At 31.7% G+C, this 25,215-nt stretch overlaps 1 protein-coding gene across 14 annotated transcripts in view; it reads left to right on the forward strand.

The window, feature by feature from the left end:
• The window catches only part of LOC139489551 (unconventional myosin-XV-like), a 128,371-nt gene that overhangs the window by 30,158 nt on the left and 72,998 nt on the right, over window positions 1-25,215 (forward strand). For all 14 annotated transcript variants that reach the window (XM_071276085.1, XM_071276084.1, XM_071276086.1 and 11 more), the window contains 5 exons: window positions 1,343-1,406; window positions 3,006-3,115; window positions 6,184-6,258; window positions 9,330-9,530; window positions 22,579-22,642. In XM_071276085.1, coding sequence (XP_071132186.1) covers window positions 1,343-1,406; window positions 3,006-3,115; window positions 6,184-6,258; window positions 9,330-9,530; window positions 22,579-22,642 — 514 coding nt within the window. The remainder of the gene's footprint in view (window positions 1-1,342; window positions 1,407-3,005; window positions 3,116-6,183; window positions 6,259-9,329; window positions 9,531-22,578; window positions 22,643-25,215) is intronic.

Raw genomic sequence — 25,215 nt, forward strand, 5'->3', positions numbered from 1 at the left:
TAAGTAATAGGATAACTATATTTGATATGTGCGTACCTTGAAAGGTCCTCATGTCTGTCAGACAGTTTTCACTTGACCTCGACCTCATTTCATGGATCAGTGAACAAGGTTAAGTTTTGGTGGTCAAGTCCATATCTCAGATACTACAAGCAATAGGGCTAGTATATTCGGTGTATGGAAGGACTGTAAGGTGTACATGTCCAACTGGCAGGTGTCATCTGACCTTGACCTCATTTTCATGGTTCAGTGGTTATAGTTAAATTTTTGTGTTTTGGTCTGTTTTTCTCTTACTATATGCAATAGGTCTACTATATTTGTTGTATGGAATGATTGTAAGGTGTACCTATCTAGCGGGCAGATGTCATGTGACCTTGACCTCATTTTCATGGTTCAGTGGTCAAAGTTAAGTTTTTGAGTTTTGGTCTTTTTATCTAATACTATATGCCGTAGGTCATCTATATTTGGTGTATGGAAATATTTTATGATCTTTATGTCAGTCGCGCAGGTTTTATTTGACCGTGACCTCATTTTCACGGTTCATTGCACAGTGTTAAGTTTCTGTGTTTTGGTCTATTTTTCTTAAACTATAAGTAATAGGTCAACTATATATGTTGTATAGAAGCATTGTTAGCTGTACATGTCTGCCTGGCATGGTTCATCTGACCTTGACCTCATTTTCAAGGTTCATTGGTCTTTGTTTAGTTATCTTGGTTAATGTTAAGTTTATGTGACAGTTGTATTAAAGCTTAGCTTTATACTTAGGACTATCAACATAATATCAATGATTAGTATAGAAGGCGAGACATTTCAGCGTGTGCACTCTTGTGTGAACTATTATTTATTATTTAAACGGTTATGGGGTATCCATCCATGACAAAAAATCAGTTCATGCATAGCAAAAATAACCACTCTAAGCAAAGGAATAGAGCTTTTTATTGCTGTTCTTCATCTCAAAGTCACAGTGAGGCCTTCAACACAGAGGAAAAAAACTCTCACCTCATTGCAAGTTTAAGACAGCCCCTAGCACTGGCTTGAGCAGATTTCTTGGCAAAAATAATAGACTTTATAAGATGTAACACCACCTAATGTGGCTGGATCTTTTTTAGATCTTTTCCATGGCATTGTTAGTTTGTTTTTATTTTTAACCTGTCAATCTGACCCAGTCAATGGGAGGCTTGAGTGTGCCAAAAAATTGTCTGTTCCACGCTGTTATGAAAACAGTTTTATGTTTTAGAATTCTCAACCAAATACAAAGGAATATACTCCGCATGTTAGTTTATTGAGCTATATGTTTTATTGTACTACTGTAAAAGAAAATTTTCATATTTCATTTTCATTGCAGTTTACTTGACGAAGAGGTCATTCTAAAGAATATCAAAGCCAGATATGAAAGAGAACTTATATATGTAAGTCAACAGGACAACAGATGACAGAAAATTGATTCCCTATAGTTCCTAAATTTTCAGTGTCTGATATTACTTGTAGAAATAAATTGATAAGGGTTAACTGCACAAATGTTATTGATTTCATTTGTTACAATAGTGACGTCTAAACTATAAATGATGGGGTTATCATCTATCAGACAGAACGTAACAACATAAACAAATATGATCTTCACCTATAATGTAAATGTATCCATCCCTTATGTCAGTCTCTAAGCCTTAGCCCAAGTATAGTTATAAAAAGGATCAAAGATATGGCATTGATGTTCAAAATTTAATGTAGAAAAAAATACATACAAAAGTTTAAGGAGATTATTTTTTTATGATCATTCATCCCAATGATACAATAAACTTTTAAAGATATTTATAGGTCAACATACTTTCTTCAAGAAAAGACCGGTGGCTGAGTGGTCTAAGAAGTTCTACTACTGTAATCACTAGCAAGTAAACTCTGAGGTTTTGAGTTCGAACCCCCGTCCACTTGATTCCAATCTTAATTGACTAGGATTTTCATTTTTTCCAATCCAAGGTTGCGGTTTTCTCTGGACACTCTTGCTTCCTCCACAAATAGAAACTTGCCGCCATGAAAAAACCCAAATTGGGCACTTAAAAGTAGCGTTTAGACACCCAACAATCAATCAAGAAAAGGCCAGATCTAAACTACGCCAAGACTTGTTATAGATAAATTAAACTGAGGGACTATCAAATGTTCGCCATCAGTTACAAATTCCTTAATAAATCAAAAATACTTCAATAAAGAATCAAAAACATCAGACAGGGGTTATAAATTTGCTCAGGCACATTAAGATATTTGAGTATTTAGCATTATAAACCCCACAACTCTTTTTTAAACTGTTTGTAGTGTTGATGCCTAACATGAAATAAGTAAAATTTATATAAATTGAAGACAAGTAGACTTTCGTTTCCCACAGGACAAGATTTAAATGGAAATAAATGAGAAAAGAAATGCCCTAATTTAAAAACAATAGTGTGTACAGTAGATTGATAACTTTTCTCTTCACCCTTCTGTGTATATAGAGACAAAAATGTCCGACAAACTTTGAAGACTTCTGTGTGTGTTACTATAAACATTAATATACATTGTGGATGGTGTTTTGATGTTTTAAGTTTGCATTGACACTAATTACAGTTCTCTACAACAAATGTTCTTGTACTTTCACAACGATAATAGGATGTAGTTAGGTACTGGAAAATACAAGTTGATGTTATAAAACATTTATCTTGAAGAATTTACGTGCTACATATTTCAGGAATTTGTTAGAAATTTTACAACTTTGATGAGTTTTTTAGCTGCATCTTAACAAATAGAGAAATGTTTATAAAAGGAATGTAAATGGGTTTCTTTCTTGATACATTACATGTAAACAGAAAAATAGAGACTTGTTACTTATATGTTAGCAGTAAATAAAACTTGTTTTTTAGTTTTGTTTCTGGTATAAAAATGTAATACATTTAATTCTATTACTAGTTTTCAAATTAGTAGAAATCTTGTATTGCAGAGTAAGGTGAAAGTAAAAATTTCATCAAAACTTTTCTTTTCAGACATTTACTGGGAGTATCCTGGTTTCAGTCAACCCTTATAAGATGTTTAATATCTATGGACTGGATATGGTCAAGAAGTATGAAGGCAGAGCTCTTGGAAATTTACCACCGTAAGTTCTCTACTTTAGAATCAAAAGATTAGTTTTTAATGTATTTTAAGCCATTGAGGGACTTGATAGACCTCAGGGTTTCTAAATGTTGGAACAAGGTCTGAGAGGTATCTTTTCTTGTAAAGAAAATTAGATTTTATAATTACAAAAGTCCAGGACTTCCCATCCTTTACATGGATGCTTTATAAGGACTTACAACATTCTTACACAAGGCTTTTCACTTTAAAATTTGAATTGGTGCTAGACCTTTTATTTGAAAAATCAAATTTGAACTATTTGACTGTCAACGCTTGTCCTTATTTGTATGTTATTACTTATGGTTAGTAAGGTATTTTTATGCTTTATTGATTTTGTTGGAGAAATGAGAAGGATTCTTACAATGTTCAAATGGAGAAGGTTTCATAAGGTATAGATATACAGTTGAAGATTTTCCCGCCTTGCCAGTTGTAGGCTACAATTTAGTCAAAGCAAATAAATTGCATGAACTATAAAATTGGCCTTGTATTTAAAAATTCTTCATTGTAAACACTAAAAGCCAAAAAAAATCAATGTACTATTGATATAATGTGACATAGTTCAATGATGTAACTTGGCAATCAAGGCTTTTTGAATATTTACTTCAAACAGATATTTTGGGAAAGGAAATTTGTCAAATACTAGAAAATTTATAAAAAGAAATAAGTTTTAGTTGCGATTTGAACTTTCTTTGAAGTTATCTTGTAATCACTAGTACAAATGAACTAACAGTTTATGTTCACAACTAAATATTGTCAAATTGAAAATTTATTGCCCATAAACTACGATAAAATCTGATGTTTTAAAAGTATGCCCAGATAATTTAGAAATACTAAATACGTAATTGGTTTGTACCATTTATTAGGTGAACGTTTTGTGTTACGACCAGTTTGGTATTTGAATAGAATGAAATTTAATAAATAATTTGAAATGGTAAAATTGTTTTCTTTAGATATTTGTACTTAGATGACCATAAATACTTGAGATTTAGACAAGTTCCTAAGTGTTGACATTTTTGACAAATATAGTGGCAGAGAGTTCATGAAATACCTGACATATCTTTACATTGGGACAGTTTATTAATCTTAATATATTATAAAGTACATTTTTAAACTCCTATAATTTTCTTCTGATAGTGTTCATCATGCTAAGATGAAGAGGTATTTTCTTAAAATCAAACAATGTGATATATTCCTTGCATTTTCTCAAATGAAAAGTATTCCTCCATCCTGCATTTTTGTATGATGGTAAATAGTGGATAAAAATCCACACTTTACAATCAAAGATATGTACATCTCGTGCATCTTGCCTTTTGTCAAAAATTTAAGTTGTCATAATTTAAATACATAAAAAAAAGATGAATATGTTTACAACTTTCCTGGTATGATAATTTTAATATGAGAAAAGGAATGATTATCTTGTATCTTACAACAAGAATAAGTAGGATGTTTTGGGGTTAAATTCAGAATTTTAATGGTTTGTTTATAAGATGATTGTCAACCATGAACATTTATTGATATTTTAATGCATTTAATTCTTAACAAATTAAACAACTTTTTTCCATAAATCATAAAAGTATGATACATCTCATATAATATTAAATGATTATAAAAAATTCTCACTGCCTGGTTGTTTTACTTTTTAAATTTGTATAGTATTTTCTAGTTTACTTAATAGTATTCTGTATGAATAAAAGGAAACTTTGGATGTAAGGGACGACATCAAAAGTTCAATGATGGACAAAAAACTTAATTCACATAGTTTTTTTCACTGAGAGCACAAATATTTTGGCTGCAAACATTACATGAAGTCAATAAAGATTGCTATAATCAATGGTACTATAAAAATATTGTGGTTGAAGTAACAAGATTCATGTCCATCCTCTGGTGATAGTCTAACGGCAATATGCTTATATATACTAATCCAGTGGTGGCAAGTTTAGGTGATCTATTAGTAACTACAATGTATTAAGTTAAAGGAATTTGTATTAGCAGCATGTCCTTAAAAAACATCAATTATAACATTTGCACCATTTCTTATAACTGCAAAATTAAAAACAACAAAATTTTCTTAAGTCATTCTTCTCACATCAAGAAAATACTGTTTAGAAATGTTAATGCGATCTTGTCTACACTACTGTCATAAATAAATCTGCTGCATAAGAATTAAACAATGAAATCAGAATATCAAAGTGTTATTTGCAGAGATGTATAAAGGATTTATTTATAAAGTTAGCCAATAAGTACTGATGGTTTTTGATAAATATTTATATGGATAGATTTCATCTTTCTGTCTATTTGAGATCAGCATAGCTTAGTAACACAAAAATTCTTATACAAACAAATCTGATTTCTCATGTTTTTTCACCTGAAAAGAATTTATTACAAAATTCCTTGTAGATCCAGATGTCATGTTGATATCTTGAAGAAATCACTTTAAAGTCTTTATATTAACTACTCGGGCATTTGACATTTAAAAACCATAAATTAAACTTATTTATGATTTTTATATACAATAACTTAGCAGTTTTTCATCATTTTTTTAGTTCTTGTAAAATGTTTGTAAATTTGCACCTGTCACTTCAGGTGTCCACTTACACCTATCTTTGTTTATCATAATTGTTTGAGTCATATTTTATTGCTTTTATACACTTTCTATAAACTATAGCAAATTGAAATATATATTTTTGTAAGAAAATTTAGAACCTTTTAAGTGTTTGCTGATATTTGGATGACTATTTGTGGTTTCTATATAGTACAATGTTAAAGTCACAGGCCAAAAACAAATATGTTGTGTTTCTGTTTACTAGACTAATGCTCTTAATTTATGTCCCAACTTAGATTTTCTTTATTGCCAAAGCCTAAAAATGAAATTCTCAGATCTGTAACTGATTTTATGTAACTAGAGTGCATTTGTGTTTCTCATTTCAGTCATTCTGTCCAATTAAAGCCAAACAGTTGTTCTGACTTCGTCGTGCAAAACTTTGGTTTACAGATGTTGTCCAACATTTACAAAATATCTTAGCTAAATAAATATAAATTTGTATTTTGCAGACATCTTTTTGCCATTGGTAGTACATCATACAGTAAAATGATGAAGGACCTTGAGAACCAAGTTATTGTTATCAGGTAAATCTTATAATATACAGGTCACATCTACGACCTTCAAACTATACATCTTCAAGTTCTTGTCAATGATGTTGTACTTTTGCCTTGGATTTTCATAGACTATAACACGATGGTTTCAATGATAACTTTGGTTCTGTTTGACCAATTTTATTGCAGTAAAATGTTCTAAAGACTCAAAGGAGGGCCATGTAATTGATTTTTGGTTGTATTATAGTATTGCCAATGCAAAATTGAAAAAAAGTGCATTAAAGACTATGATTACATTAATATTTGAATATGAAGCATTTAGTAAAGTACTTAACCAGCAAATATGTCAAGTCTAAAAATCTGTCTTCTCATACATTAAATATACATTTTGAATTTTTCCCTATGGTCATGCAATTATCATTTCATGCCATCCCTTTAAGTTGAAAATACTAAGAGGAGATAATTTCAGATAAAAGTTATTAAAAACACCAAATAAAACAGTGTGAAATGGTGTTGTTGTAGTTAATTGTGTCTTTCAGGTTTTTTTATGCTATTTATCTGTGACTATTGGTGTTATAGAATGACATAACGTCATATTTTTGATTTATTTATATCTAGCTGACTGCTGTAGTTCAAAATGTAAAAATGAAAGTCAAGGCCTGCCATTATTGGAACTCTGTCATAAATTTGAACAGTTTGACTGAGTGTATGTAGATCACAAGTGTAAATATCTATCAGTTGGTCTCGTGCACTTGTTTTCAAACCAAGTTAAATAAGAACATTTGTTTGTCAGTTTTATTAAATTTACTTGAACTTATAAGGGGTTAAAATTAAGTCTTTGAAAGCGAAAGGTTATGTTTTTTATGCAAAGTTATTCTTTAAGATCAAATAGATTCATACCTATAGGAATGCTTTAGAAAGTTCTCTGCATTTTAGATACCAAGAAAGCTTCAATGCCACAATGTTAGATATTGGCATTGACATAGAATGCTGTAGGTGGTCCTCCCAATGCAATATTGTATAAAAGGTGTTTTATTAAATAATACTACTCTGATACAATCTTTCTATTGTTGCTTATCCTTTGTATATGAGCAATCTTGATACACATTATTGTATAATTGTGTTGCAACAAAACTTTCAATGAAGTGTAATTACGTCAACTTATTTGATTTGATTCAGGGATTTACTATTAATTTAAGGCACGATAAAACCATATTAAACTGTACAATACGTTTGTCTGCCTTTAAATTGATTTTGGTACATGATAAGGCATTTGGTGTTTAATGGCTCCAAAATGGTTAATCTGAATTTCATTCAGAAGAATAAGATAGCTATACTTTTATTGCATGGTTTAATATATACATTTAAGGTATTAAATTGTAACGAGATGGTTCTTTGTGGAAGAGAAACTTCTTAAAGGAAAAGAAGTCTGCTAAGTTATTTCTAAGCTCTATTGATTAATTGTTGATATTTTGAGGTTTTTAAAACATTGGCAGACTTCCAGAGGCATAAAAGAAACATTTAAAAATTTCTCTGTTGACACAACATGATATCCATTTAAAGGATTATTTTTTTAAACAGTGTATTAATACTTAGATCTTGAACTTTAGAATTTTTTAATGAATGTCTTTGACAACTTCCTATCAAAACAAAAATATCAATCTCATTACTGCGATCTTTCTTTCATCAAACTTTACCAATTTACAATTATATACATGTAACTTTTTGATGTGACATTTTAGTTCTCATAGTAAGATTCGTGAGAAATTTAATCTTCGCTTGTAATTTCCATAAATATAATGCTATTCCAGTTATTGCATAATATTCATAGATATATAATTCTGTCAAACCTTATAAATCAAGAAAAGTAAGCAATATGGAATATGTACCTATTCTTATATAACTAACAAAGCATCTTGGTCTGTGCTGCATGATGATATATTCATCATTAAAAATGCCTTTGAAGATTTGAAACCTACACAAAAAAGTCCAAGTTTTCTTTTCTTTTAGTACATTAATTCGATTTAATTCGATTTTTTATAATGTTATGAAACTTACACGCAATGCTTATTACCACAAAACACCGATCAAGAATGAAGTTGGGTGGCGTCACTTTTACCATTCTTGAGTTATGTCCCTTTATAACTTTATATGCAAACAAGTGCAATATCTATGTTCCTTGGACTCATTCTCCATTTATTTTATATATATGAACATAGGATTTCAGTAGAATGTTAAGTAAATGGCTTTTATACAAATTTATTTAACATTGAGCAAGATTTGTTTTCAGTGATAGATTGACTGATAAAAAAATTGCTAACACCGGTACAAGTTAAACAAAACAGACACAAACATCACTATACTGTCTCAACATTTGTCAAGCACTTACATCATAATATTAATTTATAGTTGTTTGAAATCTAGAAATCTTTTAATGAATTGGACATAGACCACGAAATCTATGACACCAATAACATATTCTCTGCTAGAAACAGCTGCAACAACTCACAAGATTTCTGACATTAGACATGTACTTAAACATTGTCTTAGGTTAAGCTAGTTTTATGACTACTCCACTGTCCCCTCTACGTTTAGAAAATTGTGTCCCCAAAAGCAAGTAGTTTTATATAAAATATAAGAATAGATGCACCTTGTTAAAAATCTGATGTATGATTATTGTTATATTCGTACAAGCTGCATAGTTATGGGGGAAAAATATCATTGTTATTCATACCTGCCAACTTTTCAAAATGCCCATGGGGGTTTTACGTGCACAATAACTCTCATAGTCCTACAAAACCTTGAAGGGGGCCTGCAAATGTATTTTAATGTTGTTTTTTTGGCTTCTTCATACTTTTACAAGCTTTAAGCTATTGTTAATCAGTGGTTTTGTTAAAAATTGTGGTTACAATTGCTCTTTCAAAATTTCCATTTAGGAGCCTCCATGGGGGAAATCCCTGCAAATATTGACAGTTAGCAGGTATGGTTATTGTTCTTCCGGAAAGATAGTAAATATTTGTGCCTATGGTTTTTGCTGTCCCAGTAATTTGATAAATATTTATATGATTACAATTTATAACTTGTTCTGTTTCTTCATGTTACAGTGGAGAAAGTGGTTCTGGTAAAACAGAGGCAACAAAGTTAGTGATGCAATATCTGGCTGCTGTCAACAAGAATGGAAACAATCTTATTACTGAACAGATCCTGGAGGCTAATCCACTCTTAGAATCATTTGGAAATGCAAAGACAATTCGCAATGACAATTCTAGTAGATTTGGAAAATACATTGAAGTGTTCTTTAAGAGGTGACTTACATTATGAAATTATTTATTTTGAATATATGAACAGGGTTTAAACTTGTTTCATTGACATCTCCTTATTTTATATAAAAAAAACTGTAAACCAACTAATTTTCGCGAGCAATTTATTTTCGTGACTTTTGCGAGTAGAAAAATAACGCGAATTTAAATCGTCGCGAATATGTAAAACTTGGATCTTTCCTTATTTAACTACATCAAGTTAATTACAAAATCGCGAAATTGAAATGCTAGTTTTCCTCAATCTATGAAAAAAAGTACCCACAAAAATGAATAAGTCCACAAGAAACCAGACTCAATCAGTTACCACTTGAATTCTAATGACAGAAAGTTATTTTGAACCTTACATAGTTACATGTATTATCACACAGATTCTAGAAAAAAGAAAAATAATGCATTTGAAAAAAATTAAACAATCTTTCTTGTTGATATTTTGAAGTAATTAATTTGTTGAAACTAAATTGACCTGCATATGAATTATACACAATGTTAAAGTTAAATGGACTGAAAGAGACAATGGACAGTATTTTAAACAAAGACCATGTGTATATTCAATTATTCCTTAATACAACAAGATAGTTAAGTACTGTTGTATTGAATGTTTTAAACAATGACACGACATATTTAATTCAGTGTTAAAACAATCATTTTATAAACAATTCGGAAATATACAATTACCTTGAAGACAATGTTTACAAGGGAATCATGTCACCTTAAACTAGACATAAATTAGCCCTAAATTCTCAACTGAGATATTCGTAAGATATACTAACTTGTTAGACATGTTACACCAATCAGAACATTTCTTTGTTACTGAAATTTATATCTGGATTTAAGATCGGCAGTTTATTTATTGTTGATAAAGTAAGATTACAAACATCAACAATAATATGTACATTCTTCTCTTGTACTGTATAATCTGTTTGTGACCCTAAAATCATTTTCATGTTCCCACATTTTATGGAGAATTTAGTAAATACAAGAAATTCAAAGGATATGGTGTATCCATCAGTCACAAATAATCAGTATAGGAACACCAAAAACAAACAAAAAGCAAAGGATCAGCACTCTTTCTGCTGTTCTTCATCTTAAAGTCAGGTTTTGAAATGTTTAATGATTTGTAAACTTTTTTGTTTACTAACTGGAAAGCAAAAACTTCATACTTAAAACTATAATTGGAAATCTGACTGCAGAAATTGTACCAAAATGATAACTATGCAATAATTAAAACCAGTAGTACCAAAATCAATGTTTGATTACCTTTTTCTTAAAACAAAACTCAGGGGTCGACTCGGCTAGAGAAATATGGTAGTCAATGAGGTGCTTAAGTTGGTAGTAAAAGCTTTGTTTATATGGGGTGTTCCTTTAGCTAGACAGGATATGTAAATCTGCAGCTACTCTGGTCAGAATGCTGTCGTTAAATTGGATGATTGTGTAACCCAAGTGCCACTTGCTCTGTATGTTAAAGAAACAATGTACCGTTATAGCATCTAAGGTTCTGTTGTTGGCCTGTTGCAAGGGAGATTTTTCTGACCTCCTTATTTCCGGTGGCATTTGAAATTTCCTGCTTTTATCCGTTCCATCCCACATTGCTGTTCCTACCTATTGTAATATTTTTAGGCAGTTAAGCTGCCTTATGCGAGCACCCTGGATTTGTGTTCTACCCAATAAATGCTGAAATACGTGCCATTGTTATCATCTAGCTGGCTACTATGTTATTTATAACTTATTGGACAGTTTTTTCATACTTTTCATTCTGGATTACAAAAAATATGACCAGAAAAACCTTAAATGATCGTCGATTTTCCCAAAAGTTTTGAAGTTGCACATAGGAAGTAGAGCACATTAGGAATTCTTATGTAGTTTATTATCCCCTGAGCTTTTGGCTAAGATGTCAAAGAACAAATGTATGAAATATTTAATCGCCGTAAATCTCTAAAGACAAGTAGTTAAGATTTCCCAAATTGCAAAAGTCGTAGGAATATTGTTTGTCGTCAATACGTAGTCAACTACGTCAGTAGTCTATTAATATAAGTTCAACTGATCACGCTGTTGGCGGCAATTTTGAATTAGAAGACGAAATTTTCGTATCTTTTCAATTTGGACGCAGGGGTTCAAATTAGCGGTTGTCCGAGGTCTGCGACATTCCACTTTTGCAGTCAGACTTTCTACTTGGTTACTAGCTACGCCTGACATGCCCGATGGACCTTGAAAGAAAATAAAAAATAACTTTGCAAACGTTTTTACCAAAGTTTAGATCTAATAAACGATCTCAAACTTATTTTCATCATTACTATTTATGACAGCGATGTTCAATTTGTTCAACCGCTAGCTTTATACAGAAAATCGCCGACATATTATGTGTAAATCCGAGTAAAATCGTATCTCACTATCTGTCAAAAACAACATTGAAAAAAAAATGGCTGCCGCGAGAAGACAATTACAATATCGGATCCGATTCCGGAAGCCGATAAGGGTAAACCCGGGTTTTGGCTATTAACTAAAAAAATCCAGACAGGTGACAAAATACATCTTTGCATGGTAAAGAAATATAAACACTAGAATTGAAAAACAAAACATATATGTAAAAGAAAGAAAAAGCAGAAAATATTTTGTACACCAATTTTAATGTCAAAATCCAATACAATGTGACAGCTGGGAACAGTTTATCTGACAATATATATGTTCCTGGTAACAGTATAAATTTTCTTTATCAGTGACATCAGTGATAAATGTTGGTAATGCATGTTAGATGCTTTTAAAGTTAAACATATTACTGCAATTTCAAGGGGTATTTTTTTCTTCTCAATTTTGATAGGTCATTTAAAATAGCTGGAAGTTTCTTATATAAAAAAAAAAGATGTGGTATGATTGCCAATGAGACAACTATCCACAAGAGACTAAAATGACACAGGCATTTAAAACAACTATAGGTCATCGTACGGCCTTCAACAAGGAGCAAAGCCCATACACTATAATCAGCTATAAAAGGCCCCGATAAGACAATGTAAATCAATTCAAACGAGAAAACTAACGGCCCTATTTATATAAAAAAAATAACAAAAAACAAATATGTAACACATAAACAAACGACAACCACTGAATTACAGGCTCCTGACTTGGGACAAGCACAAATAGTGCAACTATATTATATGATACCTGAATTTAAGCAAATCATATGATATATAGGTGGAGTCCATTGGGCCACTCTACCTCCTCCTGTTTGATAACTTTGAAACGGATGAGATCCCCACCCCTCAACCATATACATTCATGTATGTCAGAGACTAAATAACTAATCAAATGAAATATAGGGGAAGTTCCTAGGATCACCCCACCCCTCCATGTTTTAGAACTTGGAAACAGTCGAGATCCCCACCCCTAAACCATATTTATTCATGTATGGGACAATATATATATAATCAAATGATATATAGGTGGAGTCCCTGGGGGTCACCCAACTCCTCCTGTTTGAGAACTTGGTAACGGTCGAGATCCCCACCCCTAAACCATATATCTTCATGTAGGGGACAATTTAACTAATCAAATGAAATATAGGGGGATTCCCTCTGGGTCACCCCACCCCTCCTATTTGAGAACTTGGAAACTGTCGAGATCCCCACCCCTAAACCATATATATTCATGTATGGGACAATATAACAAATCATATGAAATATAGGTGGAGTTCATGGGGCCACTCTTTCCCGTCCAGTTTGAGAATTTGAAAACGGTTGAGATCCCCAATCTTGAACCATACATATACATGTATTGGACAATATAACAAATCAAAGGAATAATAAGGGGGTCCCTAGGGTCACTGTAAACCCTCCTGTTTGAGAACTTGGAAACATTCGAGATCCTCAACCCTAAACCATATTTATTCATGTATGGGACAATATGAATAATCAAATGAAATATAGGGGGATTCCCTGGGGTTCATCCCACCCCTCCTGTTTGAGAACTTGGTAACGGTCAAGATCCCCATCCCTAAACCATATATATTCATGTATGGGACAATATAACAAATCATATGAAATATAGATGGAGTTCGTGGGGACACTCTACCCCTTTCTGTTTTAGAATTTATAACGGTCGAGATCCACAATCTTAAACAATATCTTTTTAAGTATGGGACAATATTACAAATCAAATGAATTATAAGGGGGTCCCTATGGTCACTGTCCTCCCTCCTGTTTGAGAACTTGAAAAAATTTGAGATCTTCAGTTCTTCACCCCTTAACCATATAGAACGAAATTCATAACAGTGTGGTCGACAGTAAAACGTTTATTAGTAATTGTACTGAAAAGTTTACCTTTAACGGGCGATGATTTTATGCTCACTCAGTCTATCGGAGGCCTTCAAGTGGGGATTTAAATAATCATTTGTTACAAATTCTGATACATAAAATGAAACTTTCTTTTCACAAATCATTTAAGGAATTTATTTTAAATAATTGTTATACCATCACTTACAACAGTTTCACTTTTAAGAATATTAATGTCCAGAGCTGATATTAATAAATAATAATAAAAAAAAAGTTTATTCATGGTAAAAAAAAACAAAAAAACTTTTAAGTTAATAGGGACCCGCGTTATTTCAGAAAATATGTTATTGATTAAGAGAACAAAAACTTCTACGTTGTGACCATTTAAGAGTGGCCTTGTATTTATTCAATGCTAACCATGTGGGCTTTGTTTTTTATATATACCATAAATCGATTCGTTCATTCAGATATTTGTCAGTTTGCCTTGGCTCTTCAAGTTCAACACACAACTTCTCACGAAATTGGTATTTTTCTTACAAAAATTACATCCATGTGATGTATTCTTTTCATGGAGAATGAATGTTGCACCTTATTTTATTTGTTATCGTGTTTTTTTGTGTGTATCATTGACGTATAAGACAACCTGAATCTTCTTTATTCAAATTTAAAACATACGAGATGGCAATTATGACACAAAATAACTAAATTAAACTTACAGCAGAAGAAAGATAATGAACATCGCTTTTATAGTCTTCTAAATATCGAAGACGCGTGGTCTTTTTAAAAATGATGTAAATTTATAAAGGATAGTTCGAATATTTATATTGGAAAAAGTAACGGTGTGTAAATCATAACAATTATTTTATTTCAATGAAAATCAAACTGTTGATTTTTTTTCCGCTGCGAGCAAATTTTTAATTTTGGTCGCATTTTGAAAATCAATAAATCTTGTATTCTTGTTGGAAGCTGCACTGTGTAGTTTATACCCGTTTTTTTCAATGCATGGGTAGGCATTATATTCGTGATTATTTTTGCCCGAGCGATATCGAAAAAATATTATAAAAAGAGTCCTAGTTCAGTGAAAATGTACGTCATACTTATTTCCTAAACAAATAAATAAACAAACATTAATTAACATACAACACTACCAAAGGCCAGAGACTCCTTACTTGTATGATTTTGTAAAAAATGCATCTTTTTAAAACAGTCGAAAACAAAATTGTCTGTCCAATGGAAAAGTCGAAGCCCAAAAAGGATGAACAGTGCATTATAGAAACATAGAAGCTGGTTGCAAAAGTTGACGACAAGATCTATTTTATAACTTGAGTATGGCCTAATACTATTAACCTGAAATAAATATATTTATAGCAATTCCCTTGATACGAAAGATCTACATGTTGCCTTGGGCTTTTTTTTTCTTTTCTTTTTTTGCTCTTTGGTTGGGTTTTTGTCTCAATGACAATTCATTTTTCATTCTTATCATAGATATAACTGCATGTTAAAATAAGAATATGAAGTGTGATAGACAATCAGACATTCTTTCCAGGGACCAACAGGCGTTATCAAGCTATAGGTCCCGTATGGCCTTCGACCATTAGCAAAATACACACTTTATAGATAGAATGAAAGCTCCAAGAGGTCTTGGGATGATAAAAACAAACATAAAAGATGAGCGAGAAAAAAAATAGGGATACCGCATGGAAATTGGAAAATGGTCCGCAACATTAATTTAGTCAACTCACTTAGTTGAAATTAAAGACCTGGCGAATTTTAGCCTTTTGCAATGAATGTGATGTATGTTTAAAAAAAAATCATGGTTTGTTTGGACATTTTTATAAATCAAGTCTTGTTTTTAAATTATTTGCAAGTAAGTTTTAAGTCATGAACAAATAATCACTCACAGAAAGACGTCAAATCCATCAACAAAAGAAAAAAATTAATAGACGACCGAATATCATGTATGTGTTCCGGACCAAATGAGTATTTGGACCATACGCATATATCATGACCATAAGGGTATACTAATATGGTCCAACCATACACGTATGGTCCAAATACTCATAAGGTCCGGAACATATTTCATTTACGATCACAAATGCACGAAGACGTCCATTTCTATGTAAATTGGGTCGATTTTTTTTATATAGATAAGATGAATGCGTTTCTGTTGCCAAGTGTTTTTCACGAGTATAGTAGCAGTATAGCAGAACGGTTTAAGTTTCCTATATACACCAAATGATACATTTTGCCAATACAATAACGTAAATGCATGCAAATTTCACAAGGTTTAATCCAAATAGCTTTCTTACTATCCAATAACTTTCAAGTACTAAAAGACAGGGCAGAAGTATATTTTGTCTTTATGTTTCGTATTTGCACAACTTTTGAAAGTGGATTATGCATTCGTTCTAAAATAAAATTAGACCAGATAAAAGTTAAAAGATTACATAACTCGACAATCGAAATTGTTAAATCCGAAAAAGATAATCAATCAATACATGCATTCAGTAAGTCATTCTTTTTTCTGAAAGAACATGGCTTTGCGATATCTTATTATGAAAATTGATTGTCGAAACATAACAAAAACACAAGTAAAGGACGTTTAATTAATCAATATAAATCAAAACACAAATTCCTGATTAGTATTTCGAATTATTTTATATAGGCGTTGAGAACCTTTGGTGACCCCACGGTTACATGTTTATATTAAGGACGTAGTGAGCAATGGGCGTTATAGACGAACGTTCACCTAATCTGTCCCAGTCAATGGGATATTAAAGTGCGCCAATCAATGTCCATAGCCACACTGTTATGAATTCGATACTATACTCATGTATGGGACTATATAACAAATCACATGAAATATAGGGAAGTCCCTGTGGTCACCCTACCCCTCATGTTTAAGAACTTGGAAACATTTGGGATCCCCACCTTTAAATTAAATGAAATATAGGGGGAGTCCCTGCAGTCAGCCCACCCCTCCTGATTGAGAAATTGGAAACAGTCGAGATCCCCACCTTTAAATTAAACCATATATATTCATGTATGAGAACTAATCAAATGAAATATAGGGAGAGTCCTTAGGGTCACCCTACCCACTCCTGTTTGATAACTTAGAAACAGATGAGATCTCCACCCCTCAACCATATATATTCATGTATTGGACAATATAACAAATCAAATGAAATATAGGGGAAGTCACTAGGATCACCCCACCCCCACCTGTTTGAAAACTTGATAACGGTTGAGATCCCCACCCCAAACCATATATATTCATGTATTGGACAAGATAACACATTATATGAAATATAAGGGTAGTCCCTAGGGTCACCCCACCCCCTCTTGTGTGTGTTTTAAGAACTTGTATAAGATTGAAATACCAACTCCTAAACTAAACCATATTCATTTTTGTTTGTCACTTCTAAAAGATTGAATGACATACAATGTCAATCTCATGGGCGTCACATATGCATGTCACTTTGCTAGACCTAACCAATGTGTACTAGACCTTGTCCAATTTCAGGCGACCATGGGAATGAACAATTATGGGAGTTTTGTTTGGAAGACTTCGTAACAGCATTATGTTACAATCATTTTTTTGATAATTATTAAAAAAAATTATTGATGGAAAATAATTAGTAGGTTTAAAGAATTTACCTTAATTATAATTTGAATTATTTCTGGTCCTATAAAAATTTTCATTTTCATATGACTCATTTTAAAGAAAACATATCTTTCAAGCCTAAGAATGTTTGACCAACTGTTTTTATAATTACCTGTCATTTTATTCCAAACTCAGAAATCATAGACTTGGGGTGAAGGTGGGGGACATTTACATTTACTATGGACAGGTTAGACAGACCTCACCTTTGATCCCTGTAGTAGTAAACATTTGTCTGATTTGTGTCTCATAACTTTTGTACTGTTGAACACAAACTCAGTTTTCTTACCAGGGAAGCAAGTCCATTCATACTTTTACAAGCTCGTACTAAAGTCAACTTGAATACTAACAGTCAACTCCCCGTGCTTAAGGTTTATGCTCTTATATTATACTAGATTATGGAGTGTGTGTCCGAGCGAGAACTTCTCTATGTTCATTACTTTAGGAATATCTATCAAAAAGTAGTATTTTAATATTCAGCCCCATTCATCTATTTAGTCAGACGTCAGTCGCTACCTTGATATACCCTATCTTTTGTTAAATTTGTCGGGTAACTTATGACAATAAGCATTTGACGTCTTGAGCCGAACAGTTTTATCATTTTTACACAATTTAATCTACTGTGTGATGGTTCATATTCTGGACGCCAGTCTTTGCTCCTTTGTAATAAATCTACATACCAAAAAACAAATATGAAGCTTAGAAATGGAAAAATATTAAATACTAAACTCGTTCAAAGGGTATCTACACGTCTCAATCTTCAGAATCGATTATCTAAAAATACTACCATAGCTAACGTTTTTAACAATAAAAATCGTGGTTACCCTTCTATCGATAAGTGTCATGCCAAAAAATGACTTACGTGTCCCCGTCTTTCCACCAACAATACAGTAAGGTCCACATTTAATGGTCGCACATTTTCTCTAAATTTTGAAACTGATATTACTTGAAAAACAAACAGTATTATTTATTTACTCACATGAAACAAACCGGGATGCGGTATTCAGTACGTAGGTGAAACTGGGCGATATTTATCTAAACGCACGCAAGAACACCTGTATCGTTTTAAAAGACCCAATAAATTCAAAAGTATCATTTATCAACATCTTAAGAAGCACAGTCATCCTATTAAATATTTAACAGTTCAACCTTTAGAAGTAGTAAATAAGCAGCCTGGTGAATCTCATTCCAAGTTTGTACGATCACGAAAAATAAATGAATTAAATTGGATTAAAAAATTACAGACAGTCTACCCTCTCGGTCTTAATGATAATATCATGGGAATTGGCAATATATCAAGAACCGATTCTGTTAACATTTTGGATATAGTTTCTAAAACTGTTCGTAAAAATCGTTCTCATGGACGCAGAAAAAATCGCAATCAAAGAAAATTTCGGACCAACCATACAAATATTTCGGACCTAATTTCCATTTCAAAAAACAACGGCAGACATTATCTGTTAACCAAGCTTTGTTCTTTACCTATAAATAAATTAAATAAAATTTTAGAGGATTGCAACACAATTTCATATTACAGTCCTAAGTATGAAATTGTCCAAATTATAATGGCATATTGTTATTCTAAACTGTTTCCAAAAATTGATCGCCCTGAAGATCATAAAAAACATTTTATTAAAATAAAGTATGTCAATAAAGGTTTTGATTTTGTAAATATTGCCGGTATTTTTAACGACCATTCTGTTAAAGACCAAATTCCTGGATATTTTGATAATACTGAACTCCCTCTCATTTGTTATATTTACAAGAAATCTACCCGAAAATATGTGTTTAATTATAGCCAATTGTGTAAAGATGTAAATATCACTGAAAATACACCTATGTCGTGTAATTGCAGTAATTCAGAATACACCTATGGACCAATTTCCCATGTTATAACAGGAGACCTTAACATCGTTCGCGACCGAGAGTTAAAATCATTCCTCAGTAAAGGACCTAAATATCGTCCCCCGTCAACTATTAACTGGAATGAGTGTCGTAATATCATCAACGACTCACTCCGCGCCTACTGTTTGAAATGGGTAAAACGGGAAAAAGCTGACAAAAAATCTTTGGACTCTTTTTTTAATTCAGTAATGAAGATAGTTGATATTCGAATACAACATTTTAAAGAACATTTTACCCTCAACAAAAACTATAAAAACCCTATTTCGCGTATCAAAAATAAACTAACAGAACTAGCCAAGGAATTTGTTTTTGTCCCGGCTGATAAAGCTGCTAATAATATCATTATTGTTTGACGTAAATTTTATATAGAGGTTCTGCAAAAGGAAATCACGAATTCACCAACATTCCAACTGACTTCATTTTCAGAAAACGACATCTGTAACAAACATAAACTTTTAGCTACTTCTTTACAAGCAGAACCAAACACAATGAAAGTCCCAACTATGTACTGGCTTCCGAAGCTGCACAAAAAACCTTACAAATATAGATTTATTTCATCTTCCAGCCATTGTTCAACTACTAAATTGTCTGTTTTACTTACTAGTACACTTGGTACAATAAAAAACCTGATAATAAATTGTTCAAATAAGGCCTTTGAAAATAGTGGAATTAATTACTTTTGGAGTGTCAAAAACTCGTTGGAAGTACTTGATAAATTGCATGCATATATTGGTGATTTTGAATCTGTTCAAAGTTTTGATTTTTCTACCCTATATACCACTTTGCCTCATATTCTTATTAAGAAAAAATTCACATCCCTAATTAACTGGGCATTCAAAAAGTCGGAATGCGAGTACATATGTTCAAACTCTTTTAGATCATTTTTTAGTAGCAATAAACAAAAGAACTATGTCAATTGGACATGCTTTGATACTATTTATGCACTTGAATTTTTACTTGATAACATTTTTGTTCGCTTTGGAGATTCCGTATATCGTCAAGTTATTGGAATTCCAATGGGGACTAACTGTGCACCACTTATTGCGGACCTGTTTTTGTATTGTTATGAGTTACAATTTATGACTAAAATTAGCAAAGACCCATCAAAACAACATTTGATACAAAAATTTAACAATACTTTTAGATATTTGGATGATATATTGGCTCTAAATAATGACGACTTCAGTATGTATACTAAAGAAATTTATCCTGTAGAACTTACTTTAAATAAAGCTAATGATAACAATGACCACTGCCCTTTCCTCGATCTTGATATCTATATCATAAACGGGAAGCTTAATACAAAAATTTATGATAAAAGAGATGATTTTTCATTTCCTATTGTTAATTATCCATTTTTAGATGGTGACGTTCCCTTGTCACCATCTTATGGTGTTTATATATCTCAACTTGTACGATTCGCTCGTGTATGTAACAATGTATTAGATTTTAGCGAGAGAAATTTATGTATTACTGAAAAATTATTACACCAGGGTTTTCGATATCACAAACTGGTCAAAACATTTACTAAATTTTATCACCGGTATAAGGAAATAATTCGTAAATATAACTCAACATGCAGACATCTTATACGTTCAGGTATTTCACATCCAAAATTTTATGGAAATATTCTTTATAAAGCACAAAAATGTCAGTATTCTCCTCAGAAACTAACAAAACCTTTAAATAGACTTATTAAAAGGGGATATAGTTACGATACTGTTGTCAGGTCATTAAAGATTGCATATTTTGGCTTTAACATTGATTCACTGATAGGGTCTTTGCATCGGAACTAAACACATTTATTTCTAAAAAAACAGTTGTTGGCATGACACGGGTTATGTTCTTCTCATATATTTTATGATAGTATGATACTAAACCCCTAACGGGAGGGATTGTACCTGATATTCATATGATGAAGACATAATCTTTCAATCAGTTTAATTGAGGTCTGGAGCTGGCATGTCAGTTAACTGCTAGTAGTCTGTTGTTATTTATGTATTATTGTCATTTTATTTATTTTCTTTTGTTACATCTTTTGACATCAGACTCGGACTTCTCTTGAACTGAATTTTAATGTGCGTATTGTTATTCTTTTACTTTTCTACATTGGCTAGAGGTATAGGGGGAGGGTTGAGATCTCATAAACATGTTTAACCCCGCCGCAATTTTGCGCCTGTCCCAAGTCAGGAGCCTCTGGCCTTTGTTAGTCTTGTATGATTTTAAATTTTAGTTTCTTGTGTATAATTCGGAGTTTAGTATGACGTCCATTATCACTGTACTATTATGCATATTTTAGGGGCCAGCTGAAGGACACCTACGGGTGCAGGAATTCTCGCTACATTGAAGACCCATTGGTTGCCTTCGGCTGTTGTTTGCTCTATGGTCGGGTGGTTGTCGCTTTGACATATTCACCATTTCCTTTCTCAATTTTAACTAATACCAACGTTAACTATCAAACTAGAAGAACTGCAATCATTGCAAACTTGTATCACTGCAGACTCATGACCATGAACAAAATATACTTGATATATGCGTTGCTTTTAAAAACTTTGACAAAATATGAATTATTTGCCTTAATGATTAATTCATTAAATGAACATAAATGTACAATATATGAATGTTTAATGTTTGTTCTTTTTAAAAATCTTTTAAAAAAAATTGAAGCAGCATTGCAACAGTTATTATAATTATGTTTGGCTTGGGTTTTTGGTTAACTGCCTACAGCGCTTACAGTGCTTTGATTTTTTTAGTAAATATAAGAATGTATAGAATATGGGGTATCCATCTATGACACACTATCAGTGCATCCCCAACAAAATATGCTCCCCATTATTTATCTTTATTTGCCCTCCAAATTTGTTTCATTACAAATTTAATAGTGAAAGTGAATTTTATTTTATAGTTTTGTGACTTTTATGTAATAAAACCAAAGAATACAAATATGATAGATAGCTTTTATAAAGCACTTTTGTACCATGATGTGCCTAATGAGATTTGTGCAAAATTTGCTAAGTCACTATCTGTAATGTTGCTTAAAACTTACAAAATACTGCATACAGTATATAATTAAACATGGTATACAGGAGGTCCTAATTTCAAACTGTGTGGCCTGTCTGATAATCTTACAAATAAATGTTGTATTGTTTAATATTTGTATTTAATCCAAAATAACCTACTTATTTTGATCTTTTTTTTTTCACAGTGGTTCAATGGTTGGAGCTAGAACATCAGAGTATCTCCTTGAAAAGTCACGCATTGTAACTCAGGTGGGTACACTTTAAATTCGCCACACAAACAATCCTTACAAAAGTGTCATTTATATTTAAATAACAGAAGATTATAAACTTATCTTTTTAAAAAATAACAATTCTTTTGTTGGTTAAGAATAAAAATAAATCCCTGCTGCAGGACAATTTGATGGGTAATAGGTATTTTACAGATTTGTGATAGTTATTCTTACATTAACCATTCCTTCAAGGTCAGAGGTTAAAATGATTTATCTGGTTTTATTCTTGTGTAAGTGTCATCTGTGTTCTTTTTACCTCACCTCAGTTTGATTCTAGAAAAAAAAATTGACTCACCCGGTCCGAAGCAGCATTAAACAGTATAGTTTTAAATTGGTAGATTAATGTCATCTGTTTCCAGTTTTAAGCTTAACCATTATCTGAAGTTGCATTGCAAATTTAAACCAAACATGGTTTTTGCTCATTGTTGAAGTCCTTACAGTGACCTATTGTTGCTATCTTCTGTGTATTTTGTTCTGATGGAGAGAGGGCTCATTGGCAATCAAACCACATCTTCCTATTTTTATAATGGCTACATTAATCCTCAGGATACCTTGTTTACAGAATTGTATATTCTGGTCATGTGGATCAGCTTAAACATTTTCAGTTAATGAAAGTAGAAAATAAGAAGTGACTTGACCATACACATAATTAAAAAAAAAAGATTTCTGAAATTGCTGCAAACTGACAATTGTGTCAACTGGGGATTTGCTGGAACATGTTATTTTTTTTTACTACCTACACAAATTCTCAGATTGCCTCAGTGATGATTACACATGGTCACCACTGCTAATTTATCAGCAAAAAGTTTGATGACAAAAATGATACATAAAAGGGATAATAGAACAATCCAAAATATATTAAAGTACAATATATCCCATAAGCTTCTCCACAAAAAAAACCACCCCAAAAACATACAACACATGGTATGGTTATGAATATAAGAAAGGAGATACAAAGGCATTACATTATATCCAGTTTAACATGGTAATTTTTTACACTTTGCCAAGTACTACAGGCTAATATGGGCCTCTAGTTCTCTGTAATCTAAGCTTGGAAGTAAACATGCATAATTAATTTAATGTCATATGTCACACCTAATAATGATAATTACTATGTATGAAAAAACTATATGTATATAAACATAATCTACTTTATAAAAGTCGACCACAAATCAATGCCTCTCAGGATAAATGGTTAAAAACAAACGAAATGACCTGACCGTTCATGACAGTAATTAACCATTTTGATAATTAAATGAAGCAGTAGTAATTAAAAATATAGACAATAGTGTCTTCTCATTGTTTTAAATGTTTAAAATTGAATAACTTGTCAGTGTACGGTGTACCTGTCTTTTTTAAATTTAGTGAATTGAACCTGAAATATCATGTGTTATACAAGTTTAAAATTTTAATACACAAATATGAAGCTTCTATTAGCCTTACTTCCACCACTACCGATAATTTGATATGGTTCCTTTGGGAAAATTGTTAAAATTATCAATTTCCATGGCTTCAATTTGAATTGTAAAAATTTCAATATTTCAACAATGATTTTCTGATGAAGAAATAGTTTATTAAGATAAAGATTGTAATAAATGTTTTGTTGTTTAGAATTTCATTTATATTTCATCAATACCTCTATAGAAAAAAGATATATAGCCTTTAAATTCAACAAAGCAAGAGGTCTGGTCTAGTTTTTACAAACATAATTAGCTTGACTGGTGAATTCTGTAAATATTATTACTACAATTATGGATAACCAGAGATAACAGCATTTCCTGTTACCCAAAGATCTTTAATTTCCTTAAATAACTCTCCATTTATTAAAAATAGTGAACAAGGAAAAAGTTCTATCTTTTATAACTAGTTTTAAAACATTATTACATGTATTGATATTTACAAAAAAATATTTTGAATAATCCTTGCTTTGTTTTATTATGATAATTGAAAAACAAATGTTAAAATGTGCAAGACATTCTGAAGGATTCCTGTCTGCAGATCTAGACATTGTTGATTAAGTAAAATTGCACCTTATCCATTCATATGATCATCTACACATTTACTCAGAAACAACTTAAACCAGAATTGACTGTATTTGGTCAGCACTTTGACAGTGATAAGTTGTAATGTGTGCATGAGCACTTTTGATATCTGTTTGATTCATACTTTCTGTTCCCCAATATTTTTCAATTTTTCAATAGTCTTGAAATTCGTCATCACACATATTTCAAATACATAACTAAACAGGATGACTTCATATTGGTTATTAGATTGACAGTGATGAGTTGTACTTGTGTGCATTTTTCTAGAACTGTCAGACATCTACTTCCTGTTTTCGTGTACTTTGAATGACGAACGTGGGCATGCTTAGCACGACAACATGTGCATTCATGTTTAATTTATCACTTACTAAATGATAGTTAGTAGGAGTATGTATGTCATATTATTATTTTATTTTCTTTTCTTGAATGAAATTGCGAAATTCTCTCTCATAACAGAACATTATATAGTTAAATGTTTAAAAGTTTCTTTAAGAAATAATTAATTTTCATA

The sequence above is a fragment of the Mytilus edulis genome, chromosome 9 (genome assembly GCF_963676685.1).
Source record: "Mytilus edulis chromosome 9, xbMytEdul2.2, whole genome shotgun sequence".
NCBI classification, from domain to species: Eukaryota; Metazoa; Mollusca; class Bivalvia; order Mytilida; family Mytilidae; genus Mytilus; species Mytilus edulis.